The sequence below is a fragment of the Trachurus japonicus genome, chromosome 11, assembly GCF_045865225.1.
Source record: "Trachurus japonicus isolate A0001 chromosome 11, Traja_1.0".
In the NCBI taxonomy this organism is placed as follows: domain Eukaryota; kingdom Metazoa; phylum Chordata; class Actinopteri; order Carangiformes; family Carangidae; genus Trachurus; species Trachurus japonicus.
This window is the reverse complement of record NC_140917.1, coordinates 7,938,440-7,955,368: the sequence shown is the minus strand read 5'-3', so window position 1 is coordinate 7,955,368 and position 16,929 is coordinate 7,938,440. Positions and strand designations below refer to the sequence as shown.

The 16,929-nt window shown below is 42.5% G+C and overlaps 1 protein-coding gene across 1 annotated transcript; it reads left to right on the top strand.

The window, feature by feature from the left end:
- The first annotated feature begins 4,808 nt into the window (after nt 1-4,808).
- On the top strand, nt 4,809-16,586 carry LOC146978111 (voltage-dependent calcium channel gamma-6 subunit-like). The gene is made up of 7 exons (XM_085790833.1): nt 4,809-4,872; nt 7,982-8,709; nt 10,052-10,162; nt 10,387-10,495; nt 12,897-12,971; nt 14,388-14,525; nt 15,297-16,586. The coding sequence occupies exons 2-7, from the start codon at nt 8,500-8,502 to the stop codon at nt 15,518-15,520; spliced, it is 867 nt and encodes a 288-aa protein (XP_085646959.1). The 5' UTR covers nt 4,809-4,872; nt 7,982-8,499; the 3' UTR covers nt 15,521-16,586.
- The last annotated feature ends 343 nt before the right edge of the window (nt 16,587-16,929 follow it).

Below are 16,929 nucleotides of genomic sequence, written 5' to 3'. Positions count from 1 at the left end.
CCCTCATGTCGACTAAGGGCTGGGAGAAGTTTCAGAGTCCTCCATGCCTTCTCTGAGTTACTGTGCGTTCACACCAAAAGCTTCCAAAGCGTCAAAACGCCGCAAGTCAATTCATTTTCAATGAGAGCCCGGCGACACTGAGCGTCCAAAGTGTCAACAGGCGTCGCCGCGCTTCCAAAGCGTCACCAGACGAGAAGTTGAACCCTGGTTAACTTTAGGGTAATGAGCTATGATGCGGATCAGCGGCAACCGGCGGCAGCCTGTCAGAATAGAGTATTTTGGCTCCCCAATGACCAGCGCGATCGAACTTTGACGTCAGTCACGTGACGAGCGGCCAAAGCGGCTGAAAATATTTGCCGTTTTGGGAGCTGTCTTGTCTGACGCCCACCCTCGAGCGTTTTCGACGCTTTGGAAGCTTTTGGTGTGAACGCACAGTTACGGGGGGGTCCGCGCAGCAGTGCATGTCCATATAATGGTTGTCAATGGATACCAACTTTCTTCGTCCAAAAAGACACACCAAAAAACATCCAAATACCTCCATACTGCTCTTCTGTAATGTCCCTCTTGTATTGAAGCCCCAACATGAGAAATTGTTCTGAAAAAAATTAAATAAGTGTATATTTTAAGCTTGTTTGTAGCGGAAGCTCCCAGTGTCTCGGTTCACTGCTCGACCGGCGGAACAATTTCTCATGTCAGGGCTTCAATACAAGAGGGACATTACAGACGAGCAGTATGGAGGTATTTGGATGTTTTTTGGTGTGTCTTTTTGGACGAAGAAAGTTGGTATTCATTGACAACCATTATAATACTGACGGACCCCCCCGTAACTCAGAGAAGCCACTCTGACTCCGAAAATTCTCACAGCCCTTAGTCGACATGAGGGTGAGTAGATAATGAGTGAAATTTGAATTTTGGGTGAACTATCCCTTTAAGCCTGCAGTTTTCCATTAAAGCTACATGACCTCATTTACTTTACTGTAACGCCTACGTTTATCGGAAACTAATATTGTGCCGATAAGAAGTCAGCTCACCAGAAGGTCACTGGTACTGTACTGACTGTACTGACTGGCTGGGTGAACTGGGAATAGAGAGTGAATAAGTAATACCCTCGGTTCCCTGAACACTTCACTTCAAATTGTCCTTGAATGACGCAGCCAATCACCGAGCTGCTGCGGGAAGCCCATAGAAGAACAGTCACCGCTTCCTGCTCGAATAATAAAGCTTAAATATAGAAGTGAACCAACCGCAGCTCAGTGACTTTCTGGTGATTTCTAAGGTTAAGGTTTCTTAAGAAGTCACTATAAAACATACAAAAAGCTGATGAATGCATAATAAAAAGCTTTAAATATACTTCGGCATTGAAAGAAATATGTATAAGAAATCTGCTGTATGTGACAAAATAGAAGTGGGGAGGTTCAAAAGGTCAAAGAACGACTCACTTCCATCATGTTAAACATCCTAAATTAAGATTAAGACAACTGTCGAGCTTTGTCTCAACAGCCCACCTTTTACTTAAAGGGATAGTTCAACATTTTGGCAAATTGGCCCATTGCTATAATCCCTACAGTCATAGCAGTAGGTTTGTTAACTTTATTTGTCGGTGCAAGCTATTTTTAGAACCACCGAGCCGAGCGGCGAGCTGCAGAGCTAAACTAAGGAGGCTAATGGGATTTCTTGGTTTCCCTCATCAAAACTCATCAAATACACAATCCAACAACTCAAAAATGCTCTGGTGGACAAGTTGTGACCTGCACATTCACCACACTATGAGATAATAACAGAACGTTACCAGACAGAGTTGTTTTAGAGGTAAATTCATGCAAAACCGCTGATGCACGAAACCAAGAACTCCCATTAGCCTCCGTAGCGTAGCTCTGAGCAGATCACGGCTCTGCTCCGCCGTTCTAAAAATAGCTTGCACCCACAATTAAAGGTAACAAACCTATTGCTATGACTATAGGGATTATGGCAATGGGCCAATTTGCCAAAATGTTGAACTGTCCCTTTAAGTGTAAACTTGTGTTACAGTAAACCAGTTTTCTCTGTGAGTTTCATGTCTGACTAACTACTGTTAAACAGACCTACGTATGTAATCTTGTGATGGCTCCACATCAGGCTCCATCGTCCACCTCAGCACGCTGCTGTGCATTTTAATTTGGCTGCTCCGGCTCAGCGGTGAGGTAACCGTCCCGTCTCTCCCCGTCCATCACTCTCCCTCTTCTTCTTCTTCTTCTTCCTCTTGTCTTTTGCTTAATCTTTCACCCCTTCGCTCTCAGTCCTCCGTCTCTGTCTGACCTTGCTTGCACACTCACTGTTTATCACAATGCAAAGCACATCTGACTGCAGTATTCCCTCTGTGTGTGGCTGTCTCTCTCTCTCTCTCTCAGGCAGCAGGAGGACCAGGCAGCTGCTGGGCCTCTGATCAGACGGAGGGAAGAATTATTGACGATGTGCAAAGACGGTCCTTCCAGCAAAATGGAAATGATCCTGGTTGTTGGACGCGACCGTCAAGAAACGAGCCAACCTCCACAGTTTGAGAGTAGTTTGGTTTGTGGGCAGTGTCACTGAATTACAAGAGCCAAAGTGATACAACACTAACAGGGACATTTGAGACTTACTATGTCTTATAAATCTGCTTTTAAAATGTGCAGTATCAGAATTTTTTTTTTTTTTAACACATTTATTCAGAAGAATTTAATAAAGATCTGGGACTGAGGTACAAACTAAGTGGTGGAAAAAAATACAGTATCAACATTGCACATCACACAATTGTGAAGCACTTTGTGATTTTTAAAGGTGCTATATAAATAAACCTTACTTACTTACTTACTTACTTACTTACTTACTTACTTACTTACAAATAATCAATCAATATATCTGTGAAAAACTGATGTATGAGTTTTTTTTTGTGGTCAATCCCAAATTGCAACATCCACAATTGCAAAATGAAGCCGTTTAAGTGTCAAAAACTGCAGTTCCTCAACTGGCCACTAGAGTCTGGCTCCAAAAGTGAATTGTCCGTCACAATTGACTTCTATGTTAAAATGCCCTAATTTCCTCCATCATGGCAACTGTACATGACGTAACTCACTTGTCACCTGTAACTCACTTTAATAAACCTTGGTTATCAAGGTGTAGCTGCTTTGATTGACAGGTGGCTACTTGGCGCCACTTCAGCTAGCTTGAATCACTTATGGTATGGTGACCTTTTGGTCGTGTTTGTGATGTTGGTGCCTTTTGGAGGATTTTTTAATTTAAATATCAGACGGATTAAGTTAAACTAATCAAAAGAAAGTTTATTGCTTTTGAATTTTTGAGTAAAGTTCTTGATTTCTTTTTTGTTAGCATTAATTAGCAGGTATCAATGTTTGTGTTAATCATACCTGGCTCCTCACCTTAGCCTAATTATGAAGCAAATAAATTGGCCTTGTTTTATCCCAGATGCTCATTATTGAACTTGGAGACTCCTCTTGGCCTGTTCTTGTATTAGGAGTTACTTGAACTTCAGGGCTGGATAGATTTTATACACTGACACCTTCGCCCTGTGTGGGTGTAAATTGAGGTGGAGACGTGTCCATTAAACTCGGTTGGTGATAATGAGTTAAAGTGAACCTGGCTGAACCCAACCGTGCAGAGGGACAGGCTCAGACTTCACCCTCCTCACTTCTGCTTTGTTACAGTTCATCTCAGTGTTTGACTGCTGCTCATTTATAGGCTACGTATATAAAAGTGGGCATTTTCTATTTTCTTGATTTATTCTCGACATCAACACAAAGTCCAACTTCTTCTCTCATGGCGACTCCATCTCAACTTTATACTCCCAGCCCAGTTCTTGTTTCCCATCATGTGTTCATTACTGCAGGTGCAATAAAAAAAACCTCAGGAAACACAACACCATCAAAATATTTTTGAATCAGATTAAGTTCAAAGATGGATGAGATGAGGCGTCACGGTGTCGCTGTCCGGTTGGAGTCAGTCTCACGGCTCCAGACCATGTGAGCTATTAGACGACAGCCAACAACCGGCGTCGTTACTTGTTTTTCGAGGTGTTGAATCAACAATTCCCTCTTCAATCAGCGGGATCGTGGCGGCGGCCGCAGACATGAGCCTCGCAGCCAGGGTCGAGCTGACACGAGCCCCCCGCTGCAGCTCCTTCCCCCCCGGGGTCGGCTTTAATGTCATTAACAGGTGGGGGGCAAAAATAGATAGAGGAGGCATAACGTGCACATACACACACACACACACACACACACACACACACACACACATAGACACACACACACAGTTAAGGATATGGGGTTGTGAGTATATGTGTGTGTGTGGATGTGTGTGAGTGTGTGTATGTGTTAAGTTCATTTTAAAACTCTCGTCCAGCAGAGCTGCTCATGCTATCGTAAACAAACAGATTCACTTACAGTGTGACTGCATACCTCTCTCTCTCTCTCTCTCTCTCTCTCTCTCTCTAAAACACACACACACACACGCACACACACACACACACACACACACACACACACACACACACACACACACACATATACACAGGGGGTTGCAAGCTAATACACAGGCCTGCATATGCATTCACATAAGCAAACACACACACACACACACATACGTAACCTGCAACCCTATATTTATGCATGCACACACACACATGCACGATGGACATTTAGCTGATGCTCTTTTTCACGTCCACCTCCACACACACACACACCATACTCTCTTGGACAGAACATGGAGGTACTCGGACCTCCACCCCCTTTTTCCCCTCCCTCCCTCCTTCCCTCCCTCCCCCCCTCCCTCGTTCACTCCCTCTCCTCTCCTCGCCTCACCCTCCGTCACTCCGAGCAGAACCACACACACAAAAACCAGGTCAGCAACTTGTTAATATCATTGTTGTGATATTTGTGAGGCAGCGGTGGCGATGGCGGCGGTAGTGGTGGTGGTGAGGGGTCGAGGGGTCAAGGGGTCAAGACGCCGCCGCCTGCCGCCTGCGTGCAGCTCGTGTTAAAGAGTGAAAAAATAAAACTAATGTGTCTGATTTCAGCAGGAAACTCTTCAGCTGCTCAACTGTTTGGGGGAAGGTCGGGCTGGTCGGGCTGGTCGGCTGGTGGTTGGTGTTCGTGCTGCTGGGGCGGGCGGGGGGGTCGAGGCTGAACTGGCCTGTTCCTCGATCGTTCAGAGTGTTTATGGACGGGGAAGTTTTAGCTGTTTGTGTGATTTAAACCCAGGAACACTTCTTGTCGGTGCCGACTCCACGGCGGCTTATTTTTGGAGACAGTAGGAAGGATATTTTAAGAGGGTGAACTTGTTAAAGGGTGCTGCTGCTGGTCACAGCTGCTGTAATGAGTTTCTTCTTCCTCGTGCTTCAATGCCACTTTTCCACTCGGTCCAATTGGATGCCTTATAAGGAGAGCCGTGGTCAGTTTTGTTGAGTAAGGACAACACAGTTTCTTTTATTTATTAATCTTGAAAGTTGTTTTTTTGTAACCACTAATATCATATTTTAAACCAACTAACTCTTTCTGCTACGTATAACAGCTCTTGTTGTTTGTTGCTTGTTTTACTTATAGGAGCCTGTCATGACTACTTGTTTTTGTTTTTTGCAAACTGCATGTCCTCTACTTTTAAGGGTGTTGTAGTTTTTGGGGTTATTAAAAGAAATAAAATGAAAAGTGCAAAACATATCATTATATTCCAATGATATTAACTGTATTGCACTTATTTGTGCTGCGCGACCCCGCACTTTCACTGCATGAGTGTTATGATGTGTGCACCAGCCAACGCTCCTCTGAGCAAGACACGACGTGCTTTTTCATTACGTACATGTGTGGATTAAGATACAGCTGCTGCAGGTGCAACTCTACGATCTGAAGCATCAATACTCTGTTTACTGTGACATGTAATTTTGAGGTAACGGGAAAAATGATGTGGTGTGATCGTTCATTTATCACATCAATTGATCATGAGTTTGTGCTATTGATTTACAGATGTAGGCCTTGTTATTATTTGCTCAACTATTTTTCTATATATAATTAATAGATAAGCTGTAACAGCTCTAATGAGTGGATTATTAAACAAGAATTGACTGTAAAAAAAGCAGAAAACAATGAAAAATAGGAAAAAATTGGAAAATTATTTGGAAAGATTTTGGAAAAACGATGCAATGTTTAAAAAATACCCATTAGAAAATGATGACTGTGCCGGGCAAAGTTCATAAATGTTCATTGCTGCACGGACTGTATGGTATGTGTGATTCATCATTGCACAATGGGTGTGTGTCTTATGTAATAGGTAATTGCATGAAGTGTGTGCAGTGTGTGAATTCACTATTAAGACTTTAAATGATAACAAGATGTGTGAGAATCTTTTATCTACTTGATTATCGATCTGTTGTTGGAGAATTTTTTTTATATGAAAATGACTCCAAACTTTTCCCCTGTAGCTTGTTAGCTTGTTAACAACAGGACAGACACTGAGGTGGAAGTGAAGTTGTGAGATCTCCCCGGGGGGAAGTGTTTCATTTTTGCTAACAAGAGTGAGGGTCGCATGTCACGTCTGTTGTCACCACACCCCGGTGGAACGTGGCAGGACAGCTGCTTCACTCGCCCCGCAGACACAAAGGGTTTTGAGATTCAATTCATCATCGGCGTATCTGCGTGACTTCTCCACTGTAGAGCTTCTAGGAATAGATAATTGGTTGTGGCTTGAACATGTTGAGTGGTTTTTTTTTTGTTTGTTGTGTGTCACAGAGGCTTGTGAGAATAAACAGCAGGTTGTGATTTCAGTATGCAGATTGTTTTCTACATGTGTTGTCGTCGTCGTGTAACATCTCAAAATAGATAATTGATTGTTATTCTACTACACAGAGTGCTTTGATATTGTTTCTCTGTACTAATGAAAGCAGTACAGAACACACACAAAGTTATCTGGACTTTTCTTAGACAGGAAAAACTCCCAGTGAGGAAAGTTGTGAATCTTGGGTAACGATTTGTTTGATTGCTTCACACAATTACCTGAATAGTTGAAAAGTTCGGAACCAATGTGCATCATATTGCATGTATTTGGTAGGTGCTTTTGTCCAACGAGGAGAATAATAACTAGATAAGAAGATGTTATCAAAGTACCTTCCTCCAAAAGTCTTTGAGCAGTCCTTGTGATCTGTATCTGGACACATTATCTATATAATGACATCTGATCTCACTCAGTCTGGATATCTGCCCACATTGTGACCATATATCTTCATCCTAATTGGATCTTCGACCTGATGGACCTCCTCAAGGAGATCGTCGAGTTATATTTCCCCTGCAGAGGACGGAGATCATCTGTAGCTTTTTGTTGGGAGGATTGCATTTACATCTTACCAAGATACTGTATATAAACCGTCTGTACGGACTATCCAGTTTGAAGGTTGTCCAACTGCAGCATATTTCTAGCACACGTGCATTAACGCGTCTTTCATCATTGAGATAAAATATCCGGATGCATTTTGCCCATTAACACCAGGTGTAAATCTGCTCTAAATCCCTCGTCGTGGAAGCTGCAGTAACTTTAGCTCAGCTTTTAGGCAACATGTTCATAACTGTAGAAAGGTCACACACCTCTCTCATAGCAGTGGAAAGGTCACACTTGAAGAAAAAGCTGAAGTGCAACATCAGACTTCAGACTTCATTTTGTTTATGCTTGTTTGGCTTTAGAAGGATCTAGAGCTGTGTATTTTTCCTCCAGATTCTTGAAACTGTGACTTTATTAAACTAAACTTGAACTGATTATGTGCATTGAATCATGAGTGTCAGTTCATTACCAAGTCTAAGCCACCGTTAGCTTTGCTCAGACATCTCTTTTGGCTTGTTGTTTTGGCCTCCTGGTCCATAAAATACTCTTTACTCAAATCAAAACAGTGTTAAAAACTCAGATTAGGTAGAACTGTGCATGTCCAGAACCTGTTAACCATTAACACTTTCTCTTCTGTCACTTCCAGGAAGCCGCCCTTCTTTCACTCCTGACCTCTACCTCTATTGACTCTCAGTGGATGCACTCCTCTACACACCTGCTGTCTTTTATTTCATGATGATTCATTTATCAGTTTTTCACCTGTCGTCCAAGCCGCCATTTTTTACCAGGCCTTTTCTCAAGAGGAAGCCGATTTCTTTTTCTATTTCCTGCTAAAGTTCTCAGCGATATTGACTTTTGAGCTTTTCTCTCCTTACTACAGAGACTTTTTCTGTTAAGTTTTTTCTATTGCGCTTTTCACTCTTAGCTCTTATAATACAATTGTTTTGGGGTTTTTTTAAAGCAGCTCTTTTTTTTTAATCTTTCTACCTCTTTGCTTTGCCTCTTCGATTCTTTTATTTTTGGGCACAAACTGAGAACGCAACCTTCCTCCTGGTTTTGTTCTTGTCTTTAATTTTTTTCCTCCAATTGCTGGAGTTTCTCCGTCCCTGTGGAGGGGGCCACAGCTCCAGCACAAGTTTAGTTTTGTCTTAGTCGTCGTCCAAAATGTGGTCCACCTTTTTCGTGACTGATGAGGAGGGCCGCACCGTGGGCCCGGGGGCGCCGGGAGCAGCGGTGGGGCCCGCAGCGGGAGGCCCCGCCCAGGGCCCCGCCGGTCTGGCCAACCTGATGAGTGGACGCAGTACGTTTGGGGGGAACAAGCGCCGCAGGACAACATCAGCGGGACACGCCATGAGCGAGGCCCAGGAAGGAAAGGTGACCGGCTTCATATCTGAAGTCTGACAGCGTGTGTTCTCCCCTCGGGCTGAATGAAAACGCTCTGGAGCTAATGGAGCCGATCAATCACACAGCTGCATTTTCAGCTTGAAATGTGGCCGGTCTACTCTGCAGGGCATGGCAACCCACCCACCACCAGAGCAGATGAATGACTTGTAATGTTGGAAAATAAGAATTTGCAAAAAGATCAAATGCAGCTCTTTGACATTAAGGAGATAAAATATGAGCTTAAGTGTAATCTGAAGGTGCTCAGCATGGGTGTAATCACTCAAAGCGAGCTCAGACTAAATTGGATCACTCTCTGACATGTGCCTACCTACACACACAGGTTGTAGCTATACCTCCACATTTCAGAGGACCACTGTGGCATAATTCAATTCATCCCCATTTCATCACACTCTAGTCCAGATTCCCTTCTTTAAATCAAATCTCTAAAACAAACCTGGACCAGACAAATGTCCTCCTCACTCGTCTAAATCATCGTCTAAAACTGGTCCACACAAAGATAGACGCACAAGAGCCCACCCACACACCTCAACTGCCTGCTGCTGGAGGGTTGATATTATATCTGTTGAGCTCTTTAAAAACAACATGTAGAGATTGTTCTTTCCCCTCAACATTGTCTGTTTTCACGGCTGTATAGGATTTCTACTCCTAATCTCCTTCTCTTTGGATATTGCAAAATGTATAACTTCCAGTGTTTAGGCCTCTGAGTGTTGACATTTCTGAGACATTACTGTAATGATTAAATGACATCAGAGTCAAAATTAGAAAGAGATTGTAATACAGTAGCTCTAGGGAATGGGACATAACTTTGTTTAACAATTTCAACTTGGACAGAGGCTGGTAAAGTGCAAATTGCTAGCTGTGGTGCATATGACTATAAACACACTGTCAGCTGTTCCTTTCAATGATTTTTTAAATCATACTACAATTCATAGGTATAAAACTCCACACAAATAGACTGAGAGAAAAGATGTAGGAAGCACCAATACACATTGTGTGAATTTATGTAAGCTAGCTAAGCTAAACAGCACTGGAACTGCTTAAGCAACAACTTAATTGTGTTGTGCATATGATGTGTTTTTTTGTCAAGTTAGAAATAGACGTACTGGTCCAACGTACAGATGTGCAAAGTATTTTAACACCACAGCTAGACTGTTACCACAAAAAACATTTTGGCGCTCAAAGCACCAAGGCTAGCTCAAACAAAAAGTAACTTGCTAGCACAGCACAATGGTGCTAAAGTTAGTAAGGAAGAGTCTCAAACTCTGTGTCACAGATTTTTATATTGAAATAGTTTTGCTTTTTTTGGTTTTAGATCAAGTTGGCGTTCTTTGTTGCCATCGTGGGCGTAGTCCTGACGGTGCTCGGGGTGGGGACTGAGTTCTGGGTGGAGCTGGCAGCCCCAAAGAGTTTCTACAACAATCAGGTAAAGCCAAAAATAGAAACTAACACACACACACACACACACACAAACTGTACATGTAGATGTTATTAACCTGTCTCACTTTGGCACCAAAAGCCACAACTGAGCGGTAATTTCCTGTTAGAAATGAATCTCTGTTTCACGTCGTAAAGCCTGTGACGGACGGAGGAAGGATATCGGCGCTAGAATCTCGTCTTGAAAAGCCTTTTTGATCTCCGTTTTTGCAGACATGTCTGACAGCTCACTACGGCCTGTGGAAAGGCTGCACCAAGACCCTGTGGGTGGCTGATATCGACCCAGAGAGAGAGAGCTGTGGACCTGCTGAACTGCCCGGAGGTGAATCAAAAGACTTTCAGACTGGTTTGTGGCGGACGGGCCGAGTCTGTCTAGGTTTTATGATGATGACTGACTTTGTGTGTGTGTGTGTGTGCAGTGCAAGTGGAGTGGAGTGGAGTTTTGAGCGGGTGATTGACGGACCAGCTGGGTTGACTGGATGTTTGCCAAACTATCAGGCCGGTTGGAGTTGGACAGCTCAGTTTTGAGGGAGTGAGTTAGCATGAATGAGCCGGTCTACCTGACAAATAGCACCTGGCTCATTGTTTGAAGGCTGGCTGGCTGGCCGACTGCCTGAGTCACTGTTACATCGTCTCAGTGAAAGAGTGAGTTCATGTTATGATTTTTTGGGTCAAGTGGACGGATGCATCATTGGATTTTCGTCCCTCAGTTCTTGGACAGCATTTATTTTTATCCAGTTGTCTAAAGCAGGTGTTCATGAAAAAGTCTTTCACTGGTTTCCTGCAGGTGTCTCGTAAACAAGCTAAATGGAAATAATGCAGAGCTGTGGTGGGTTGGAAATTACATTTGGATGTTTTGCTTTGGAGTTTCTTTGTTCCAGTGTAGCGAACAAAGATTATTAAAAGCTATTTGCAGCAGCTCTTCCCTTTTTCCATGACTCAACTGTATCAGCTCCCCTTTCGAAGAATGACTCACATAAAAACACAAAACAGAGCGAGAGACTGGGAATAGTCCGGCGAGAGCTCTGTTTGTCATCAGTTTCAGGGTAGAGACCTATTTGAGTTTTATCAAAACAAGTGGGAGATTTTCACAGGTTTCTACTGGTTTAGACGGTAATGGGTTTGTTGTGTCCTGGGACTTTCTGAGCAGAGAGAATGACAAAGAAATAATAGAGTAATTCCGGTCTGAACAGTGTCAGAGAGACCTACAATAGGTTTTTATACTATTCTGCTGATATGCTTGCATTATAGCCTGTTATTTGGTAATGTCACCCCCAGGCTGTAGGACAGTCTCTTCAACATTGTTCATGCACCATGTGTATGAAGAAAATCATGTTTATGAGTGGCAGTGAGCTGCTGTTTAAATAAATTATACTCCATATAGCAACATAACACCAAAAGTAGGCTATACAGCTGTAAACGAACTACATGACCTCAGCGTCACCACCATTGATTATCAACTTATAGTCAGATTTAGCTTTGACAAAAGATTTTCACTGAACAAAGTGTGAGTAGCCTACGAACAGAACAAGGTCTAATCAGATGTATCTCTGGCGTGACAATGTTCTGCAGCTCTGCAGCTTCATTTAGCTGCTTGTTAGCAACTTGTCCACTTTTTTAAGAGACGTAAAAGCTTTAAAGGGATAGCTCAACACTATTTTTAGAACGACGGAGCAGAGCTGCGAGCTGCTCAGAGCTACGCCCATTAGCCTCTGTAGCGTAGCTCTGAGCAGCTCGCGGCTCTGCTTCGCCGTTCTAAAATTTACCATCTACCAAAGGTAACGAACCTACTCCTAAAACTATTTGCCAAAATGTTGAACTATCCCTTTAAGAAATCGCAATGGGGTGTTTGTGGTGGATTTTTTTATTACAGATAAAAACATTATAGACATTCAAAAAAACATAATAGACCTAAAGAAAAAGAATTGTATTTCAGCCAAACTGAGCACAAGGAAGATGACAAACTGGGACGTTAAAGTTCCCAAAAGTTAAAATCAGGTTTTGAATATGATGTTTTTGAGCACAGACCTATGATATATAATTGTTTATACACTGTATGTAATGATTGGTCCCTGTTGTACACATTAGTCCCTGTTAATGGTCCCTGTTGTGTTCCTTTATGAGACACCTGTGATGGTCTGTGGTCACTGGCAGGACAGTCCAGTGCTGCTGGACTCTTATCCTTTATTTATAGACCGAGATTTTAATGTTGTTGTGCGGCGGTCTTTCAGTCTTAGCTGTAACACTGATAACTGTTGTTAGGGTGGTGGGGGTGAAAACAAACCCAGAGCAGTGCACTCCGCTGAGGATGTGGCTTTGATCACGCTAATTAAGAGTGATGTGTGTGCGTGCTCGGCTCGAACGTGCGAGGGAACAGATAGAGGTGTCACATTCTGTTTGACGGCCAAACTCTAATTACTGTAACGCATCACGGGGACGGCAGAATACTAATTGTGCAGGAAGCATCGCATTGTCACCTTGAGGCTGTCATTGACGCTCACGGCTGATTATGTTTGATGGAGAATAATTGAAAGTAAAGTGTAGTACAGTACAGGGGGCTGAGAAAGACGCGGCGGCTCCTTGAATTTCAATGAGATGTTCATCAAGATTGTCTGAAGCTATAAAGCAGCAGATTACCTGTCAGTGTTTACGTACGTCTGTGTCATTTACAGTTGCTCTTTTCTCTTCTTCCTCAATTTTTTTTTTTTTTTTTTATCTTGCAGAATCAAACTGCACCTACTTCAAGTTTTTCACCACGGGGGAAAACGCTGTGATGTTTCAGAAGACAACGCAGAAGAGTGAGTCATGCTGAACCTCTCTCTGGGCTCTCTTGGCCTCGCTCAACCGCTGTCCCACCTCGTCCGCCCACTCCCTCCTTTTTCTTTGCCCCTTCATCTTCCTCTTCTCTCGCTACAGTATATAATTCCTCCCTCCTCCTCCTCCGTCTGTCATCTCTCTCCCACTTCTTCTCCTCTCTCCATCCATCCATCCATCCCAGTCTTTTTCCGTCCCGTCTCCCTTCACCTCCTCACCGTCGTGCTCTTTCAGCTCGGCCATTGTCTGCTCTCTGAGTGTTTGAAATCTATTCCGCCTACGCTGCGTTCAAGTGTCTCCGAGCTGCCGTCTAACCTCTCATTTGGCTGGCAGCTCCATAATGTACTGAGATCACACACTGCCATATACGTTCAATGGGGAAAGACAGACATACATTAAAGTCTCATTGTTCTCTGATGCTGCATCGCTGTCACACTGTAGGCGTCAGTGCAATGATTTAATAAATGCAGCCATAATAATAATGTTTAAGGGTTGTTAAACAAAAATCTTGCATCAGTAATTTGTCAAAAGCTTCTTTATTAATGACTGAAAATCATTTTAGACAAAAGCTGAAACAAAAGCTTTAGTTAAGCATCTTAATTCATCCTTTACAGAGAATTATTCCTACATTGATACTAATTAGTCTGTAATTTGTAAACACAGTTATATTTAATAACCCATCTACATCTATTAACACTCAAAATTAGCTACATGTCTAAATCATTTGATGTATAAGTGCAGCACAAATGTTCGTCTAAATAGTTTATTTACTTAATAACATATCCTAAATAACTGGTTTGTAAATGATTTTGCATTTATCTAAAATATTTTCAATCATTAAAGAAGTTTTTGACGAAATATTGATGCAAAATGCAATATGGAAATAACAAGTGACAACCATACGCCGTTAAACCATGACTAAATGAAACATATATATTTTTAAAAAGAATCTGGGACAAATTTACAGATCACTTTCCACTGCCGTTCCGTGCAGCCGTGTTTCCTACAAACTTTACTTTTTGTTAAATAAAAACCGAACATACCTTTGTTGGAGTGTTTGGTGGTTTTGTACAAAATGAATCTTCTGATCCGTAATTTTAAGCTGCTGCAAATCTTCCCCCTTTATTCTTCCAACTTGCGAGCTGCCGTGTGCAACATGAGATAATTTCCTCTCAGTCATTTTGACACGTTTCACTAATCAGAACAAATGGAATAAGAAACTTCCTATATACTCCTCCTGAGAGACAATTACTGAAGAACTGTGACACTGACGCTGTTTCTTGCAAATCGCTTTTTGTGAAACTCGTTCACCGCAGATTTTGGATGGAAATAGCTGTTCTGTGTTTTGCATGTGAAACGGTGATAATTAGACGGTGTCTCTGTTGTCTTGACCTGTGCAGATCTAAACGTGGCAGCAGCCATGTTGGCCATGTTCAGCCTGTTCCTTATGGTGATGGGGGCCATATGCATCACCATGTCTCTCAGCAAAGAAATCCTGTTCTTCCTCAAGCCGGCGTCAGTCTGCTTCATTCTGTCAGGTCAGTGAAGGCGGCAGCTCTTCCCCCCACAATCTTAAAGGGATAGTTCAACATTTTGGCAAATTGGCCCATTGCAATAATCCCTATAGTCATAGCAGTAGGTTCGTTACCTTTAATTGTCGGTGCAAGCTGTTTTTAGAACGGCGGAGCAGAGCCATGAGCTGCTCAGAGCTACGCTACGGAGGCTAATGGGAGTTCTTGGTTTCCCTCATCAAACTCAACAAATACACAATCCAACAACTCAAAAACGGTTTGGTGGACAAGTTGTGACCTGCACATTCACCACGCTATGAGATAATACCAGAACGTTACGAGACTGAGTTGTTTTAGAGGGAAATTCAGAGACTGCTTGATGAAAAACTGCCCATGAAGGCAACGCGCGTCAGCGGTTTTGCATGAATTTCCCTCTAAAACAACTCTGTCTGGTAACGTTCTGTTATTATCTCATAGCGTGGTGAATGTGCAGGTCACAACTTGTCCACCAGAGCGTTGTGAAGTTGTTGGACTGTGTATTTGATGAGTTTGATGAGGGAAACCAAGAAATCCCATTAGCCTCCGTAGCGTAGCTCTGAGCATCTCGCGGCTCTGCTCCGCCGTTCTAAAAATAGCTTGCACCGACAAATAAAGGTAACGAACCTACTGCTATGAGGTTCTGCTTTAGGGATTATGGCAATGGGCCAATTTGCCAAAATGTTGAACTATCCCTTTAAAGTAGAAGTTGACCAGACTTTTCTTTAACCATCTCCTCTTCTTCGTCCTCCTCCTCCTCAGGAATCCTGGTGCTCCTCTGCCTCGTGGTTTTCCACCAGTCTGTCCTGGCTCTGCTGGCCAGCGACCACACGGTTCCTCTCCATCACGAGCTCTCCTGGTCGGTGTCGTGCATCGGTTGCGCGGGAGCTGTCCTCATCATCGGCGGGATCCTCTTCGTGTTGCTGGCGCTGCCCTACAGCCCCTGGCAGAGGTGTCTCCCTCAGAAGGACACCGGCAGCAGCTAGTGCCCCCGTCCCCTGAGGTGGTGGCGCACTTTATGTTTCCCAAAGACGTCTGGGCTGAACTGGTTGCCTTTTCTGAAATATATAAAGGAGTCACGTACAAAATTCACAACTTAACCACTGAAATCAAATGCTGTAATTGTTACCACAAGACAAGGACACAATGTTTTTTACCAGTGTCTGTTTGTTTCAGTGGGACTATGTGAAAAGTCTTGATCCGATTTGCACCAAACTTAGTGGAGGGGTGGGGGATGGGCCAATGATGAACACATTTAGTTTTGGTGCAGATCTGGATCATTTACAATATGATTATTCTGGTGTATGCTGTTTGACACTGTAGTTGTTCTTTATTTCATATACTCACCCAGGAATTGATCAATTTGAGATCCTACAACTTAGTTAAAGTCCATCCTGTTGGCCAACATGTAGCCAACTCAATGCTAAAAGCTTAAGTGCCATTTTAAGTCAACTCAAATGTGGTAATCTTGATGCTCAGACGTGTTTGGGAAACAGTCCTGTATTGTCTTACTTAATATCCTACAGGGTTTGGAGTCAATTTACTGTTTACTGTATATTCAGTAAAAAAATAATGCTAACTTTTTCTTCTTTTTTTAAAAAAAATACCAGCATTTCCACCCATTTGATATGAACTCATCGCCAAACATGTACTTAACAAAAACAATTTGTTGCAGCTTGAAAAAGACACTGAAGTCACAGTTTTAATGTTATCTTACATTTCTGGAGGCTTAGATAGCATGTTAGCATTCAGCTAACCTGAACACTATGAACCATCTGTATTAGAGCACAGAGTACATGAGCTGATCATGATTGTGATTTGTTTAAATTAGCTAATTTTAATTTAATTCAAAGTTTTACATTTTCATAAATGAGACGTTTGTTGTGTCTGTTCACTGTGGGAATTTTCAGTCACTTCTCTGTTAATCCACCGAGATGACCATCAACACTTTCAAAAATAAAAACGACGTTGAATGAATGAATTGAACAGTTTATTGATCTCCAATCTGAGAACCTCATTTCAAAATGCTCATCTCATTCTCAGTGATGTGTAGGCTACCAAAAAAAAGCAATAAGCAATTTTCAGTTTGTCCTCCACTGCCTTCCCTCTGAAATAAGACTTTAATTAGCAATACATCATTTTCATTTATTTCACGCTACATATTTATTATTATTTTGTCTGCTCATGTCTTTTTATGATCAGAATAAACTCACATTGTATAGTGCACATAGACAGTAGAATAAATGTTTAATAGCCTACTCTAAATCAAGTGTAAGTGTAAAGGTTGTGTCTTTACAAAGTGTTGTGTGCAGAGAAAACTGTGTAAAGATTCATGTTGGAGAAGAAGCTGCACAGTGTTAAATCAGCTCAAAGTGTGAGACGCCTCCATGTTTTT

What these genes read in the sequence shown, in the direction of transcription:
- LOC146978111 (XM_085790833.1), top strand. Translation starts at nt 8,500, where the DNA reads ATGTGGTCCACCTTTTTCGTGACTGATGAGGAGGGCCGCACCGTGGGC. An exon ending in ACCTGCTGAACTGCCCGGAG is followed by an intron (nt 10,496 to 12,896) that starts GTGAATCAAAAG and finishes TTTATCTTGCAG; the next exon opens with AATCAAACTGCACCTACTTC. An exon ending in TCAGAAGACAACGCAGAAGA is followed by an intron (nt 12,972 to 14,387) that starts GTGAGTCATGCT and finishes TGACCTGTGCAG; the next exon opens with ATCTAAACGTGGCAGCAGCC.